This window comes from Triturus cristatus, chromosome 5_2, assembly GCF_964204655.1.
Source record: "Triturus cristatus chromosome 5_2, aTriCri1.1, whole genome shotgun sequence".
NCBI lineage: Eukaryota > Metazoa > Chordata > Amphibia > Caudata > Salamandridae > Triturus > Triturus cristatus.
Genome location: NC_140588.1, coordinates 804,129,600 through 804,143,536, shown reverse-complemented (window position 1 = coordinate 804,143,536; position 13,937 = coordinate 804,129,600). Strand labels below are relative to the sequence as shown.

The window sequence follows — 13,937 nt, the reverse complement described above, 5'->3', positions numbered from 1 at the left end:
TTTGGCCTATCGTATAATCGGAGGTTTATTATTTATTTAACTTGGACAACCAAATACAAGTTCCAAACAGAGCTGGACTGCTCAAAGGTGAAACACGGTTTTTCAATCCTTTCCAGAATTATTCTGTTGCATAAAGCAAATAGCTACAAATGCTTACTGGAGTTCCACACACATGAGCACCTGTTTGCTATAGTGAATGCCTAATCCAGTCAAGGAGGGTCAGATTTTAACAATAACCTTTAGTATGCATGTATGAAGATGAATCAGAAGATTTTATTAGATGATCATGACCTCTATTTTTAGTCATAAATGTACTGGGTGGAAAGCTTTTTGCCTATTAATGACTTCTGGCATGACCCTTGCAGGAATCATGCCTTGGGCTCTGTATCTCTGTCCTTGCAGGAGGCTAGGAGTACTTGGTAATTAGGGATTTTAGCTGAGGACACCTGCAATCTGGCGAACAGAATTTGTCCCCCATACATGCAACATTAAAATGTCTGATCTGTTCTTGAATGTTTCCAGGGGCCTGGTCCAGGTTTCGATAAACACAATATCAGTGTTGGGATATCAAGTTATTCAAATTTGGTCAACAGGAGCGGCGCCATTAGATGCATAGCCTGACATGATTATTCATTGTTGACAGTAGGTAGTGTATCTTTTAGGAACCCAAGTTAAATTTGACCGATGTTGGTTGACATCAGAATTAAGTATATAGTAAAATGTAGTTTGAGCCTCCTTGCCAATGGATGAGAGTGTAGATCTATTTTGGTAATATATGACAACAAATTAATAATTTTAACCGCTCTCATCGCAGCCACCGACGACATCCGTGCCCTGCTCGACAACGGCGAAACAGCAGCACTCATCCTCCTAGACCTCTCCGCTGCATTTGATACTGTCTGTCACCGCACCCTAGTACAACGCCTCCACGACACCGGCATCCAAGTGAAGGCCCTAGACTGGATCACCTCATACCTCTCCGGAAGAACACAGAGAGTACGTCTGCCTCCTTACCGCTCGGAGGCCACCACGATCATCTGCGGCGTCCCGCAAGGATCATCGCTCAGCACTACGCTCTTCAACATCTACATGAAACCTCTAGCGGCCATCGCTCGCCAACACAACCTGAACATCATCTCCTACGCCGACGACACCCAGCTGATCCTCTCCCTCACCAGAGACCCCGACACCGCCAAAGCAAACCTCCACGAAGGGATGAAAGACGTCGCCGAATGGATGAAAGACAGCCGCCTAAAGCTGAACACGGACAAGACAGAAGTCCTGATCCTGGGACCATCACCCTCCGCGTGGGACGACTCCTGGTGGCCCCCGGCCCTAGGCACCGCACCCAAACCAACGGACCACGCACTCAACCTGGGCTTCATCCTGGACTCCACTCTTTCGATGACCAGACAAGTCAACGCCGTCTCCTCATCCTGTTTCCTCACACTCCGCATGCCCCGCAAGATCTTCCAATGGATTCCGACCGAGACGAGGAAAACAGTCACCCAGGCCCTCGTCACCAGCAGACTGGACTATGGAAACACCCTCTACGCCGGAACAACAGCCAAGCTACAGAAGAGACTCCAGCGCATCCAGAACGCCTCCGCCCGACTCATCCTGGACATCCCTCGACGCAGCCACATCTCGAGCCACCTCAGAGACCTGCACTGGCTCCCGGTCAACAAAAGGATCACGTTCAGACTCCTCACCCACGCACACAAATCCCTCCACGACCTGGGCCCAAGGTACCTCAACGACCGCCTGACCTTCTACTCGCCCACCCGCCAGCTACGATCCGCGAACCTCGCCCTCGCCGTCGTCCCCCGCTTTCAGAGAGCCACCGCCGGAGGAAGATCCTTCTCTTACCAGGCGGCAAAGACATGGAACTCCCTACCGGTCCACCTGCGGCTGACCCGGGACCACCTCGCCTTCAGGAAACAGCTCAAGACCTGGCTGTTCGAGCAGTAGCAGACCCCCCCCTCCCCAAGCGCCTTGAGACCCTTCCGGGTGAGTAGTGCGCGATATAAATGCCATGATTGATTGATTGATTGATTCAGGGGTCAATAGTTGAGCATGTCCTGAATTTTAACCATGTGCTTGCCCTATAGTACAGGATTCACACACATTGTTTGTCAACGATAATTGCTCAAAGGCAATACTGTATGGTTTTGTAGGAAAATAGAACCTCTTATGTACCAGATCGCCTTTCGTGATCACTAGACTTTCCTAGTTGTATTTCTTTAAGCAGTTGTGCTGGTGTTCAGGCTCTCGGACATCACTGGCTGGTACTCCATGTTGAATTGTCATGCTGAAACATTTCACCACATGTTCTCCAGGGGCGGCAGTGTCTCCTGATGTACAAAGCCATTTAGAGGTTCCACATTCTGCAATTTGCAAAATCAGTGTTTGAGATTGCTTAATGCTTAAGTGTTTTCCAAAAGTGCATACTGACTCCAAGTTTGGAAGGGGCTTGTTTAGTGTGTGCCTTCCAAATTGGAATTTGGAAGGCTGTGTATCAATCGTTTATTACCACACTTTCAGTCACAAATCATGGCTAGGTTACTATCTCCTCAACGGAGGTGGTAACCAATTTGCTATGGCGAACCGGTTCCCCTGGAGCCTTTCCCCTTTGTGAATGAAAACGAAAAGTTAGTGGAGCATGGGCAGTGCTTCAGGGGACTACTACCAACTCTTAAACAACTTTCTTAAAAAAATTCTAAAGTCCAGACTTGTTCCTTTAGGGGAAACAGTCTGCATTAAAATAAAAAATATATTTTATTTAAATGCCACATATGGTGGTCTGCTGACCCCATCGGGCCACCATCCCTGTGATTTTATCCAATCAGAGTGCGTCATAATTTGTAACCTACCTACCTAATGAATATTGATGAGATCGTTTGAATTGCGACCCTCTCCAAATGGTGATGATTTTTTTTAACTGACCTATTAGTACATAGGTCAGTTTGCAAAATCTTAATCAATTTGAAAAACGCTGCCCATTCCTTAGATTATAGAGACGCCCTTTATGGAGACAGCTGCTCTGTTGACAGCAACCATGCATTCAGATACTTACTTAATAGCTGCTTAGTTTTATTCTGTCCTCGCCTGACCTCAAGTAACAGATGGAAAGAGGAGGGCGGTATTATGAAACACTGCTTATGAAAATGCCTCAACATGAACATGCTTATAAAACCCTAACATGCACATTATAGCTCATATAAGGCGATAATTGTGAGTATGCCAACCTATGTTTTTTTTTCTTTTTCCCCCATGCTGGGTACATCACAATGAACCCACAAAACCTGAGAAACGCTGATTTTTCCTGTTTTAGGTGAAAGAGGTTGATCCCCTTTTTTAGGTCTCGCCTACGCAGCGTGCATGCGCTGCATAGGAGGAGACCTCTTGATATCGATTCGCTTTTTGGGCCAAAAATGTGCACACGTTGCATTGCTTTCAATGGCAACGCATGCACGTTTGGCGATTCCCTTGTGGGAGCGAGCTTTCAAACCATCTGTTTGTAATTAACAGATGGTTCCTGCTCACTCCCGCAAGTGAAACAGGCGCAGGACCCCTCCTCTGTCCCATTCCCCTGCTGCCTCTCGTCAAACTTTTTATTTTTATTACTTTGAGCGCGAGGAGCGTGCACTTGTTGTTTTTTTTATCAATGGCGTGGGGGCTCCGTTTAACCCTATGCACAGAATGTTCAGTTTCACTTACTGGCCTTTGTATATGAGCATAATTTTGTGAATTATTTAGATGACGGAATTTCAAGATCGACTATGTTGTACTAACCAGTCGAGAACAACATTTTCAAAATGTCTAATGTGTTGCTATTCGTGGAGTGATTGTTGACTTAATTAAATCATGCATTTCATGCTGATGTTTGGGGGCTCCTTCCATGGACCGTGTATTGCAAGGTAGGTGCATCTAAATAGCACTTACTACCCTGTGAAGGCGTTGAACCATTGATGGCTTGACTAGGGCCTCAGCAGCCCACCATCAATTCCTGCCTCCATGTCAATTCTCTTAAAAGTGACTGTCTGCAGCTTGAAGTTCCCTCGCAGTTATAAAGGCGCTCTATGACCTGTGAGCTGACCCCACTTCAGAGCAGACTGTGGTAGGAAAACACGGAGTCCTGGGTCTCATTGTAATCTGGTTGCACTGCCCAGTCTCCCCCTCGGGCTGTGTGGTTACGCTCTTTACAGCGGCTTCCTCGTAAAACGCTTGTGTGCTTGAACGAGGCGCTTAACTTGACGTCAGAGCAGATTTCGAATATGACCAACCCTAACGAATGTTCCCTTTTAAACAGGCAGTTATAGCAGCTGTGTCCATAGTACACTCCCGCTGCCAAACTAAATTCGCCACACTCTCATTGGTCCATCCTAAAGTGACCTTGAAACCTCTTTAAGGGTTCAATGGAATATCTCAAATTCGATTGGCTGAGCTGGCAGATTGTTGGATATATGATTAACAGACACTCTCCTTCTCGGTTACTATTTTGTAGCACAAATCCAACTCTTATTTTACTTCTGCTGCCGCCGCCACCCACCCCCTACACTCCTTCAAGTCCAGTTGATGAAAAATTGGCATAAACCTGATTATCACTACATCCACGGTTTGCAATCATTCTACGTTGTGCAGTAAAATCGCAGCACCCGACGGAAAAACAGTCTGACACTGCAGCTAGCAAAAACAGGCAGCAATTGCAATGAAACAGCACATTGTGCCACCTTTCAGCACACCTAATATATCATTAGGTAAGGTCCAGCGTAAACGTAATTCCAACTAATGACTTTTAGTCCTTAATTTAACCTTGGGCCCTGAGTGCCAGGGATTAGATGAAAGTCTGGCCAAATCAACAATACAGACGGGTATTTTATCTACATGCCTGCTCCCTGTTGGAATGTGTTTTATTTTATTGTATTTTCATTTTAAATAGCAAACATTTACGAGGCACATTCGGCTCTTGCACTACTTAACAGTATCTGTTAAATTTTATGGTCTGGCTTGACAGAGCACCTCTGGGGCACGGGTGTTCGCAATTCGTTAAAATATACACAGTTGGATTTGGCTCCTCCGGTGCAACTTCAGGGATCATTCACCTCATACTATTTGATCTTTGGTGTATCAAGCTGTCTCCTATTGAACTTTTGTACTGCAATTGAAGCGAGACTATTTGACGTGCATTGACTAATCATGTTATGTACTTGATCTCATAAAGCAGGGAGCCGTTGGCTCCTGAAAAAAAAAAAAATGTACTTGATCACATAAAGCAAACATAAGGAGATGATGGACGAAGCGCTGAAACTTTTCAGACATCCCCCCCCCCCCCCCCCACCCCCCAGTCACAGATCTTGGTTGAGTCCATCATCGTTCTTTTGCTCACTTTGCCACCTCACCCCAACTTTGTGTTTGCCTTGCTTCCATAAATGCATTGCACAAAGAAACCAGCATTGGCATAGCCAATAGGTCCCGCCTTTGGGACCTTATAAGTATTTAGTTATGCAGCACAATATCCTTGGTGCAACAACATCAACTGTTGCATGGCTAAACACTTATAAGGTCCCAAAGGCGAGACCTATTGGCTATGCCAATGCTTGTTAGGTCAAGCCTGGGCAGTGCATGCGGTGCTCTGCGAGGCATGCTGTATTCGAGTATGGACTTGAAGCTCTGTCCACTCTCCGCCCATATTTTTCATTTACTTTTGTCATTGTCCTTTGTACATGCTGGCTTCTGATTCGTTAATATGCTTGTTAGTCGCTGCTTAGTACCGCCTTGTCTTCATTTGTAACCTTCAATGAGGACTGGCCCTTTTACTTCTGTTGTTACAAGGTATGTCTTATTTAGTCTGTAAGCACTATTTTCTATAATGAGTTTCTCCTACTTCAGGCACGACCTGCTTTCCTGCAACATTCAGCATGCCATGTGCACTTTCACTTTCCAAGCAGCCCTGGACAGTGGCAGCTGCTTCTTTAAAAGGAAATAGGTCTCGCATTTACAAGAGTTTGAGATATTGGCATAGTAAATGACAATGACAATGCCTTTTATTTAAATGTTAATTATAAAAACAGATAAATAAAAGGCATTGTCATTTACAATGCCAAAAGCTTAAACTCTTGCAAATGCGAGACCTATTGCATTGCAAATGCTTGTTTTGTGTGCGCGCTTTTATTCTTTGTGCGTTAGAACGGTAAATTAAAATGCCTACCGTACATGTTATGATGCATGCATGCGTCATGACACAAACTTGCTCATGCATCACAAAGCATGTGTGTTCATCCGTCGCCATCTTTGAATAGGCTTTCATTATGTGCATCGCTGGCCAGTTGTGCACATGTGCCTGGGGTGTCTTAGTATGCGAAAAATAAAAGGCAATGACAAAGCCAAACCTGGGCCTCCAAAAGCCGAGCACTATTGGCTTTACCAGTGCTTGTTTATTTCAGTAGGACTGATGCTTAAGAAAAAGGGTTACATATGTGTCTTCCTTCTTAGAGAAGGGTCTTGATTGTTGCTTTAGAATTCCTTATTAGGTCAATAGATGCAAGATTTCTTCTCATTTTACTGCTTTTGGCACATAATCTATCTGTTGCATAATTTTAACAATTTAAATTGATCAGCTCAAAGTTACTAAAACATGGCATCACATGTTGCCACTCACTGCAAGGTCCTTTGCAACTGGTTATCTTTCAGTTGCTTATTGCAGTATTTTGGTGTTAACTATCACAGAATCAATCAATCAATCAGTGGTTGGTAAAGTGCAGCTACTAACCCGCAAGGGTCTCCAGGTGCTGGTGGGGCTTGGGGGGGATGGCTCCATTGAGTGCTGGGGTCATCCGAAGAGCCAGGTCTTGAGGTCCTTCCTGAACTGGTGCAGCGTAAGTAGAGGGGGAAGTCGTTCTTTGCTCAGAATGTGCCTCATGACTTACTTTGCTGCTTAATGAATCCCTCCCATATAATGTGGTCCTCCTCTGTCGCTTAATTTCAGCTGCCCCGTCTATATTGCTAAAAAATATTTAGGAGGAAGTGAGGACATTTATATACCCTGTTGCCTGGCAGGAAGTTAAGAGTGAAGAAACGCAGCTGTTGAATTTGTTCAGGTTTGCACTTTTTATATGTCTGAGCCATGCTGTGACACTTTGGTTGGACCCAAATATTTCACCTGAAAGAGATTAAACAAGAGGGGAAACCAAAGACCTTCGGGACAGTCAACTTGTGACTGGAGGTGAGCATGTTTGGCTACAGTAATATTTAAAGTGGAACGCTAGTCAGTCATTAAGTTGAGTTCATGCATTGAGGCAATGAGTAGCAAACCTTCCACTAGCCCTCGCAAAAGCTATATGAATTTTCAAAATGATCAGAGGAAAATTCTCAGCACAGGAATTCATGTATATTAAGAGCATCTAGGTTCCTATACGTAAATCAAATAAAGCAGGGCAAACGCGTTATAGATCATGTTACCAAGTCATACACGCTGTCAAAATTTACTTGCATGTTTCCCAGTGACTTGATTTCTAGGAGACTTCTGAGAATAACCATGTTGCAAAGTCATCCTGTGCCCTGGACACCCACCAAATTTTTGCTGACTGGTACTAGTGGTAACAGACTCTGACTGACCCTGGGCTCTGCATAACCCGGCCCAGTGCCAGTGCTATGCTGAAAGAGACACTTAGAATACACTGAAAACACCTACATACACTAGGGTACACTATGGGTTGTGGTACCCCTGTGATTGGCATGACTTACCCTATAAGTCAATGGTATATAATAGGGCAGGGCAGTTTAGAGGCCAGCATCCCTTTCTGCACTTGCATGTGTGCACTGCTGAGCCTGAGGTCAGTTTAAAATTAGCCCTCTGTTGCAGAACTGTTTTTAAAAAGTAAATTGTGCTCAATCTCGACTTTGGTGTTTGGGGCACTTAAAAATGGATAACCTACAATGTGGGGGCATATTAGGTACCCCCAGGGTCTCCCCTAGGTATCCCAGGGGTGGGGGGAAGGTATTTATAAGGAGGACCCTTATAAAAATGAGTTTTATATGCCCTGGGTTGCACATTTCACTCCCCACATTGTGATAAAGTACTGCACAAAATCGACTTTGGTGCTAGGAGCACTGTGGAGGGAGGATCTGCAATATGTTTACATATTCAGAACACCTAAAGTCTCTCCTAGGTGTTCCAGGGGTGGGGGTCCTGTAATATAGACAGAGTACTTATAAATTATGTTTTTATAAGCCCTGATGCTGTAAAAATGGCCCAAGTCATTTTTCCCATTGCAGATCCCCTGCCACCTAGGTTAACATGGCAAGAAGCTATTAACTAATAAATCCTGATAGGACAATGATAAAAATAGCATTCGAAGACTCCCCAAAATGGTATTGAGAAATCCAAAAATATTATATTGTTGAATTTCTCCTAAAATGTACAGACAATAATTTATAAGACTTTCTTGTCTGTAAGCCCAGATTCAGCCTTCCAGTGGTCTGTTCTGATTGGTCAGAGTCAAGTGGATTAGCCAGGATCCTTTGAAGAGGTGATAAAGAGCCCCTGGGGTTGACCAGCTCTGCACAGGAATGCTAGAGCAGGGGGAGGAGTCGTAAACAATGGACTTCAAGGGAAGGGGAAGACGCCAGTGTCATTTGCAACTCTACTCTTTTGAACCCAGCCAGATGCTAGGCGTAAGGAAGGAATGAGCAGATGGAAGGGTTAGGGACTTTGGAGATTAGCCATCCTAGGGGTGTGTTTAGCCAGTCTTCTCTCCCTGCTGGAAAATCAGACAATATGAATTTGGAAGAATTGGAGCACTCTAGGACAAAATAGTGCCACACTCTGAAGGAAGTGGCCATACCGTGGGGCAGTACCCTACTCTCCATTGGACAGGAGTGCCCAACTGCTTGACCCAGAGAACTTGGAGTAAGTATCTGAGAGGGGCAGAGCCTCTCAGATCTGCTGCTTGAAACCTAAGAAAGTAAGAAGGGCCATTCTGAGAAGTTTGATGTGCATTCCCTAAGACCTGCACTCTGAAGATTGCGCCTTCTGCACCATCTAGAACTACAGCCCTGTGAACTACCTTTCTATAAATGGACTAAAGAGTGTATTCCCTGCAAGCTACAGGTTAACAGAGCTCACCTGGAACATCACCACCAAGAGTCCTTAACCTGGAGCACTACCAGTGGATTTGTAAGGGTTTTGTCCAAGTGGATTGTGGGAACTGAAGTCTTCAACTTTCAAGGACCATCTTGGAGCGTCCAGACCCCTGGAGTAGGTTTGAGACACTTTGGGACCCTTTGGGGAACTTTGAAGAAGTTTGGAGAACTTTGGAATAAAACTCCATAAGGGGACCGACTCAACCTGGCCAGCCAAGCTGCCTACCTTCAACCGCGAGCCGGCCTGCCGTCCAGGTTCGTCCTGCTGAAAAGCTCTGTAGGTCTGACTTCCAGAGTTTGACCGGGTTGTAGGTGAAATCTGAGGCCGGTGAACCCTGACCGAATCCGGCCTGGTGAAGAGCATCGAAGGACCCCGTAAGAAAAAGCTCCGTAAAAGTTTCTAAGTTCGAACGAAGAAAACGTGACCGGGAGCAACCGTGAAAGTCAAGCCGCCTGCCTTCAACCACGAGTTGGCCTGGATCCTTGGTTCATCCTGTTGGAATGCTCCGGAGGCCGGACTTTCATAAGTTTGACCGGGAGCTCGCCGCAAGGCAATCTGGGGAGCCCTCACCGAATCCAGACTGGCTGAGAGCTTTGAAAGACTCTGGAAGAAAGTTTCTAAGTCAGAAGGTAAAAACTTTGACCAAGACCTACTGCGAGGGGTAGCTGCACAGGGCTCCATTGTGGTCGAGCCGGAAACTTTGACTTTGACCCGGTCTATGCGACCAGATGTCCCGATAGGGCGCTTTAGTTTTCTGTGTGCTAGATAATGCTAAATCTTTGAAAATTCCTATCTCCGGTTCCCTACTTTGGATTTTTGTCGTTTTGGTGTAATTGTAAAGAGAAAAATATTTCCTATTTTTATAAATTGGTGTTGGATTTTTATTATACATTGTGTCTTAATTATTTACTGATTTGGTGTTTTGAAATGCTTTACCTAGCTGTCTTTGAAGTTAAGCCTGCTTGCTCCCAGCCAAGCGACCAAGGGTTGAGCATGGGAATAACTTTCTAAGACCTATCCCGAGCCCTATACTGTGTTAGTGGCCTTATTGCTAGCTGCAGATAAACATTTGCCCCTACTAATAATCCACTTTCCAACAAACCAATAAAGCAAAAATTCTCAGATTGCTTGTTAGGTGTCACGTGAAGTCAGAATGGGTTCACGGAGAAGCTTCAGGGTATATTTAATGTACTATCCACACTATTTAAACATTCTCCTGGTTAAAACTGCCTTGACTCCAGTACAAGACAGTGGTAAACAGTACCTTGCTTTCGGAGTCAAGGCAGTTTTCAGAAGGAGAAATTTCAAAAGGACACATTGTGCTGCTGAGAAAATAAGGACCATCCTGCCAAAAATCGGGAGAGATGCCATGTGTGAACAGTAGCAAAGACACCACGTGGACTGATTTTTGCATGGGTTCCGAGCACGTAGGAACTGCTTTTCACAAAATGTGAACATCCGCAAAAAGCAGTGGGCTAATCAAAAAAGCATAGACAGGCTATCCAGCTAATGCATAAAGAGGATTCACACAAACAAGCCAATGGATGAACCAAAGCTACTTTATGCATGTATTTATACTTAGTGGCAGACAACACGCTGTCAATCTAGACCTAAATAGTAAGCATTGAAACCATTTTAGGCCATGCTGTTTCAAGCGAAAGACTGATTTATAAAGAGGAAAACTTATTCTGAACAGATATTATTGAAGGTAAACAGGAAAAGAGAAACCATAACGCTCCGTCCTGGATATGGTATTCAAAGCATGATGTTAACATAATCTAATTTTCCTTTTTTCACAGCCTGCGTTTTAGGCTCTCACAAGGACTCCATTCCTCAGGTTTTACTTCCGGAGGAAGAAAAACTGATTGTAGAAGAAACCAAAAGCAATGGCCAAACTGTCACAGAAGAAAAGTAAGTACATATCTTGATGTTTACTCATTGTGTCTCATTATGCGCTAGCCTGTTAATGTGTACTGAGGAGAAAAATGCTTCTTTCCTGTCTCTGCGTCTGTTCTTACGATCTCCAATCTCAGCAACATTACTTGCATTAACTCTTTATTCCTGTACAGAAATTAGTGACATAACCCAAAACTGCAATAGCAATTTTCTCCTGTTCTTTTAATTTTTTCCTTTGGCACTTAATCCTTTTTCCCTGGGATCAGTATCTTACTTTTGTCGCTGAACCACCATCACCATTCGTCATCCAAGTCTTCGCACTCCTCAGGTAAGTCGAAGCACAAGAAGAAAACGCACCGTCGCCCTTCGCCACGTCCGTCGGCTGACGCAGGACCTGGAGCATCATCGCTCTTCAGCTCTGTCTTCGGATCCTGCTCCTGGGACGGCTCCGCACTTCCCTCCTTTTCCCGGAGCATGAGCGTCCCCTGCCTAGCTTTGAGCTTTCTACGAAGAGCTTCACGGCATCTTTGGGCAGCCTGACTCCGCCGGCGCACCTTTGGGCCCCGCAGACTGGCTGGGGGCCCTGGGCCTTCGATGTCGGCGGCTCCAGCCCCTGCGCCAGAGGGCCCCCGAGGATCCAGACCTGGATCCGGATCGACGTCAGTCAACCTCACGGTACCTTCCCCGGTACCGATTCCAGTGATGATGCTCCGACGTCTGTACTGGTGCCCGAAGGTACGTTTGTGCCTCTGTTCATTCCTGGTGTTCCATTGAGGCCTGAGTGGCAACCAAAGGAGGGTGAGGAGGAATGGGAGGGGTCTGTGGACCTTTTGGCTGACCAGCTTGAAGAGCCGGACTGATGAGAGGACCTGGGTGATGCCAGTGGTCTCGATACCTCCCCAGACCTTGGCATGTTCTTCTCCCCCCCCCCCCACTGTGGCTACCGAGGAGGCAGCTTCATACGCAGTGGTGTTGCATAGGGTAACTGAGGCCTTGGGCCTGGAGCTTCCTACGGTGGCAGTCAGAACTAATCTTCTGACAGAGGTGCTTCAACCAGCAGCGGCCTCTTTGGAGCCCCTTCTGCCTTTTAATGAAGCCCTCACCGACCTTCTGAGCACTTGGTCCAAGCCCAGCACAGGAGCTCCTGTGGACAGAATGATTGCCCGACCCCACTGCCCAGCCCCGGGCGACCCACTTTTCCTCTTCCATCATCTGACCCCCGAGAGCTTGGTGGTCCAAGCCTGGTCCTCTAAAGGCGCATTCCCTACTGCTTCCCGGGATAGGGAATCCAAGAAGCTGGACCACCTTGGGAAGAAGATGTTTTCTTCTGCCAGCTTAGCGCTGCTGTCAGTGAACACTACATGCCTCTTGGGCTGTCATACCCATACAGTGTGGGATACAGGTGCGCAAAAGCTGTCACAGTGCCGAGGGAGGCCTGGGCCATTCTCACCAGCGCAGTGGCAGACGGTAGAAATGCAGCTAAGTTCACTATCAGATGTAGGCTGGATACCACCGACTCTCTAGGTGGAACGGTTTCCATGTCAGTAGCCTTGAGGCGCTACGCCTGGTTGACGCCGCTGGTTACTCTGGGGATGTCCAATCCAACTTACTGGATATGCCCTTTAATGGCCGTCACCTTTTCAGTGACAAGGCGGACTCTGCGCTCGAGAGCTTCAAGGATTCTAGGGCTACGGCCAGATCCTTGGGCCTTGCGGCAACCTCTCTCACCACACAGTCTGTTTATCGCCCCTTTCGTGGCTACGGAAGGAGTGCCCCACCTCGTTCGACCCTGCCTGTGCGTGGCCGCGGACATGGCACCCTGCGATGCGGGCCTGGGTGCCAGCAGGCGGGCCAGTCCACACATAACCTCCTGCAGCAGCCTCCCAAGCCCTCCTAGTCTGACCTTTCAGGGCCACCAGAGGCCAGCGGGCGGCAGGATTCGCCATCACCTCCCCCACGGACAAAACATCACGTCGGACAGGTGGGTTTTGCAGATAGTCCGAAGGGGCTAGTCCCTCCCCTTCGATGCCACCATCCTTTCATCGCATGTCGGAGGATCACTTGGCCCTTCTCCGCCAGTAAATTGCAGCTCTATTGGCCAAGGGAGCTATCGAAAGGGTCCCTGTGCCAAAAGTAGGTTGTGGTTGCTACTCCCACTACTTCCTGGTACCCAAGCAGGACAAAGGCCAGCGTCCTATCTTAGACCTCATGGCCCCCAACCGTTTCCACCGGAAGGAGAATTTCAGGATGCTCACGTTGGCTCAGGTCCTGCCTGCCCTCGTCCCCAGAGACTGGATGGTAGCGTTGGACTTACAGGACGCATACTTTCATATCCCTGTCCTGCCAGCCCATAGGCATTACCTACGGTTCACGTTAGGCCACGAGCATTTTTCAGTTTAGCGTGATCCCTTTTGGTCTTACCAGCGCCCCTCGGGTGTTCACGAAAGTGATAGCGGTGGCCACAGCTCATCTGCACGGATCAGGGGTTCCAGTCTTCCCCTATCTTGACGACTGGATGTTGAAGGTGGGATCGCCCCAGGCTGACGTCTCCCACCTCCAGACTACAGCGGACCTCCTGCACTCGCTCCTGTTCATCGGATCAGTTCTGGATACAGCACAGTTTCGGGCTTATCTTCCTGAGCAGCGAGTCCGGGCTATTCGGGTATGACACCGAAGTTTCAGCCTCTATCCTGGATTTCAGTGGGATCTGAGGCTGCTGGGCCTTATGGCCTCCTGCATAATGCTGGTGGATCATGCCAGGTGGCATATGCGGGCTCTGCAGAAGGACCTGAAGTTCCAGTGGGCGCAACATCAGGGGAATCTTTCCGACTACGTCCAGATCTCGGAGAGAACTGAGCAACAACTGCAGTGGTGGCTGACAAACCAAGCTTGGGTC

General features: G+C 47.0%; 1 protein-coding gene across 2 annotated transcripts in view; it reads left to right on the top strand.

Annotated features, from left to right (window-relative positions):
- Window positions 1-13,937, top strand: part of ARHGEF6 (Rac/Cdc42 guanine nucleotide exchange factor 6) — a 712,936-nt gene that overhangs the window by 653,211 nt on the left and 45,788 nt on the right. For both annotated transcript variants that reach the window (XM_085607964.1, XM_085607965.1), the window contains exon 20: window positions 10,945-11,056. In XM_085607964.1, coding sequence (XP_085464090.1) covers window positions 10,945-11,056 — 112 coding nt within the window. The remainder of the gene's footprint in view (window positions 1-10,944; window positions 11,057-13,937) is intronic.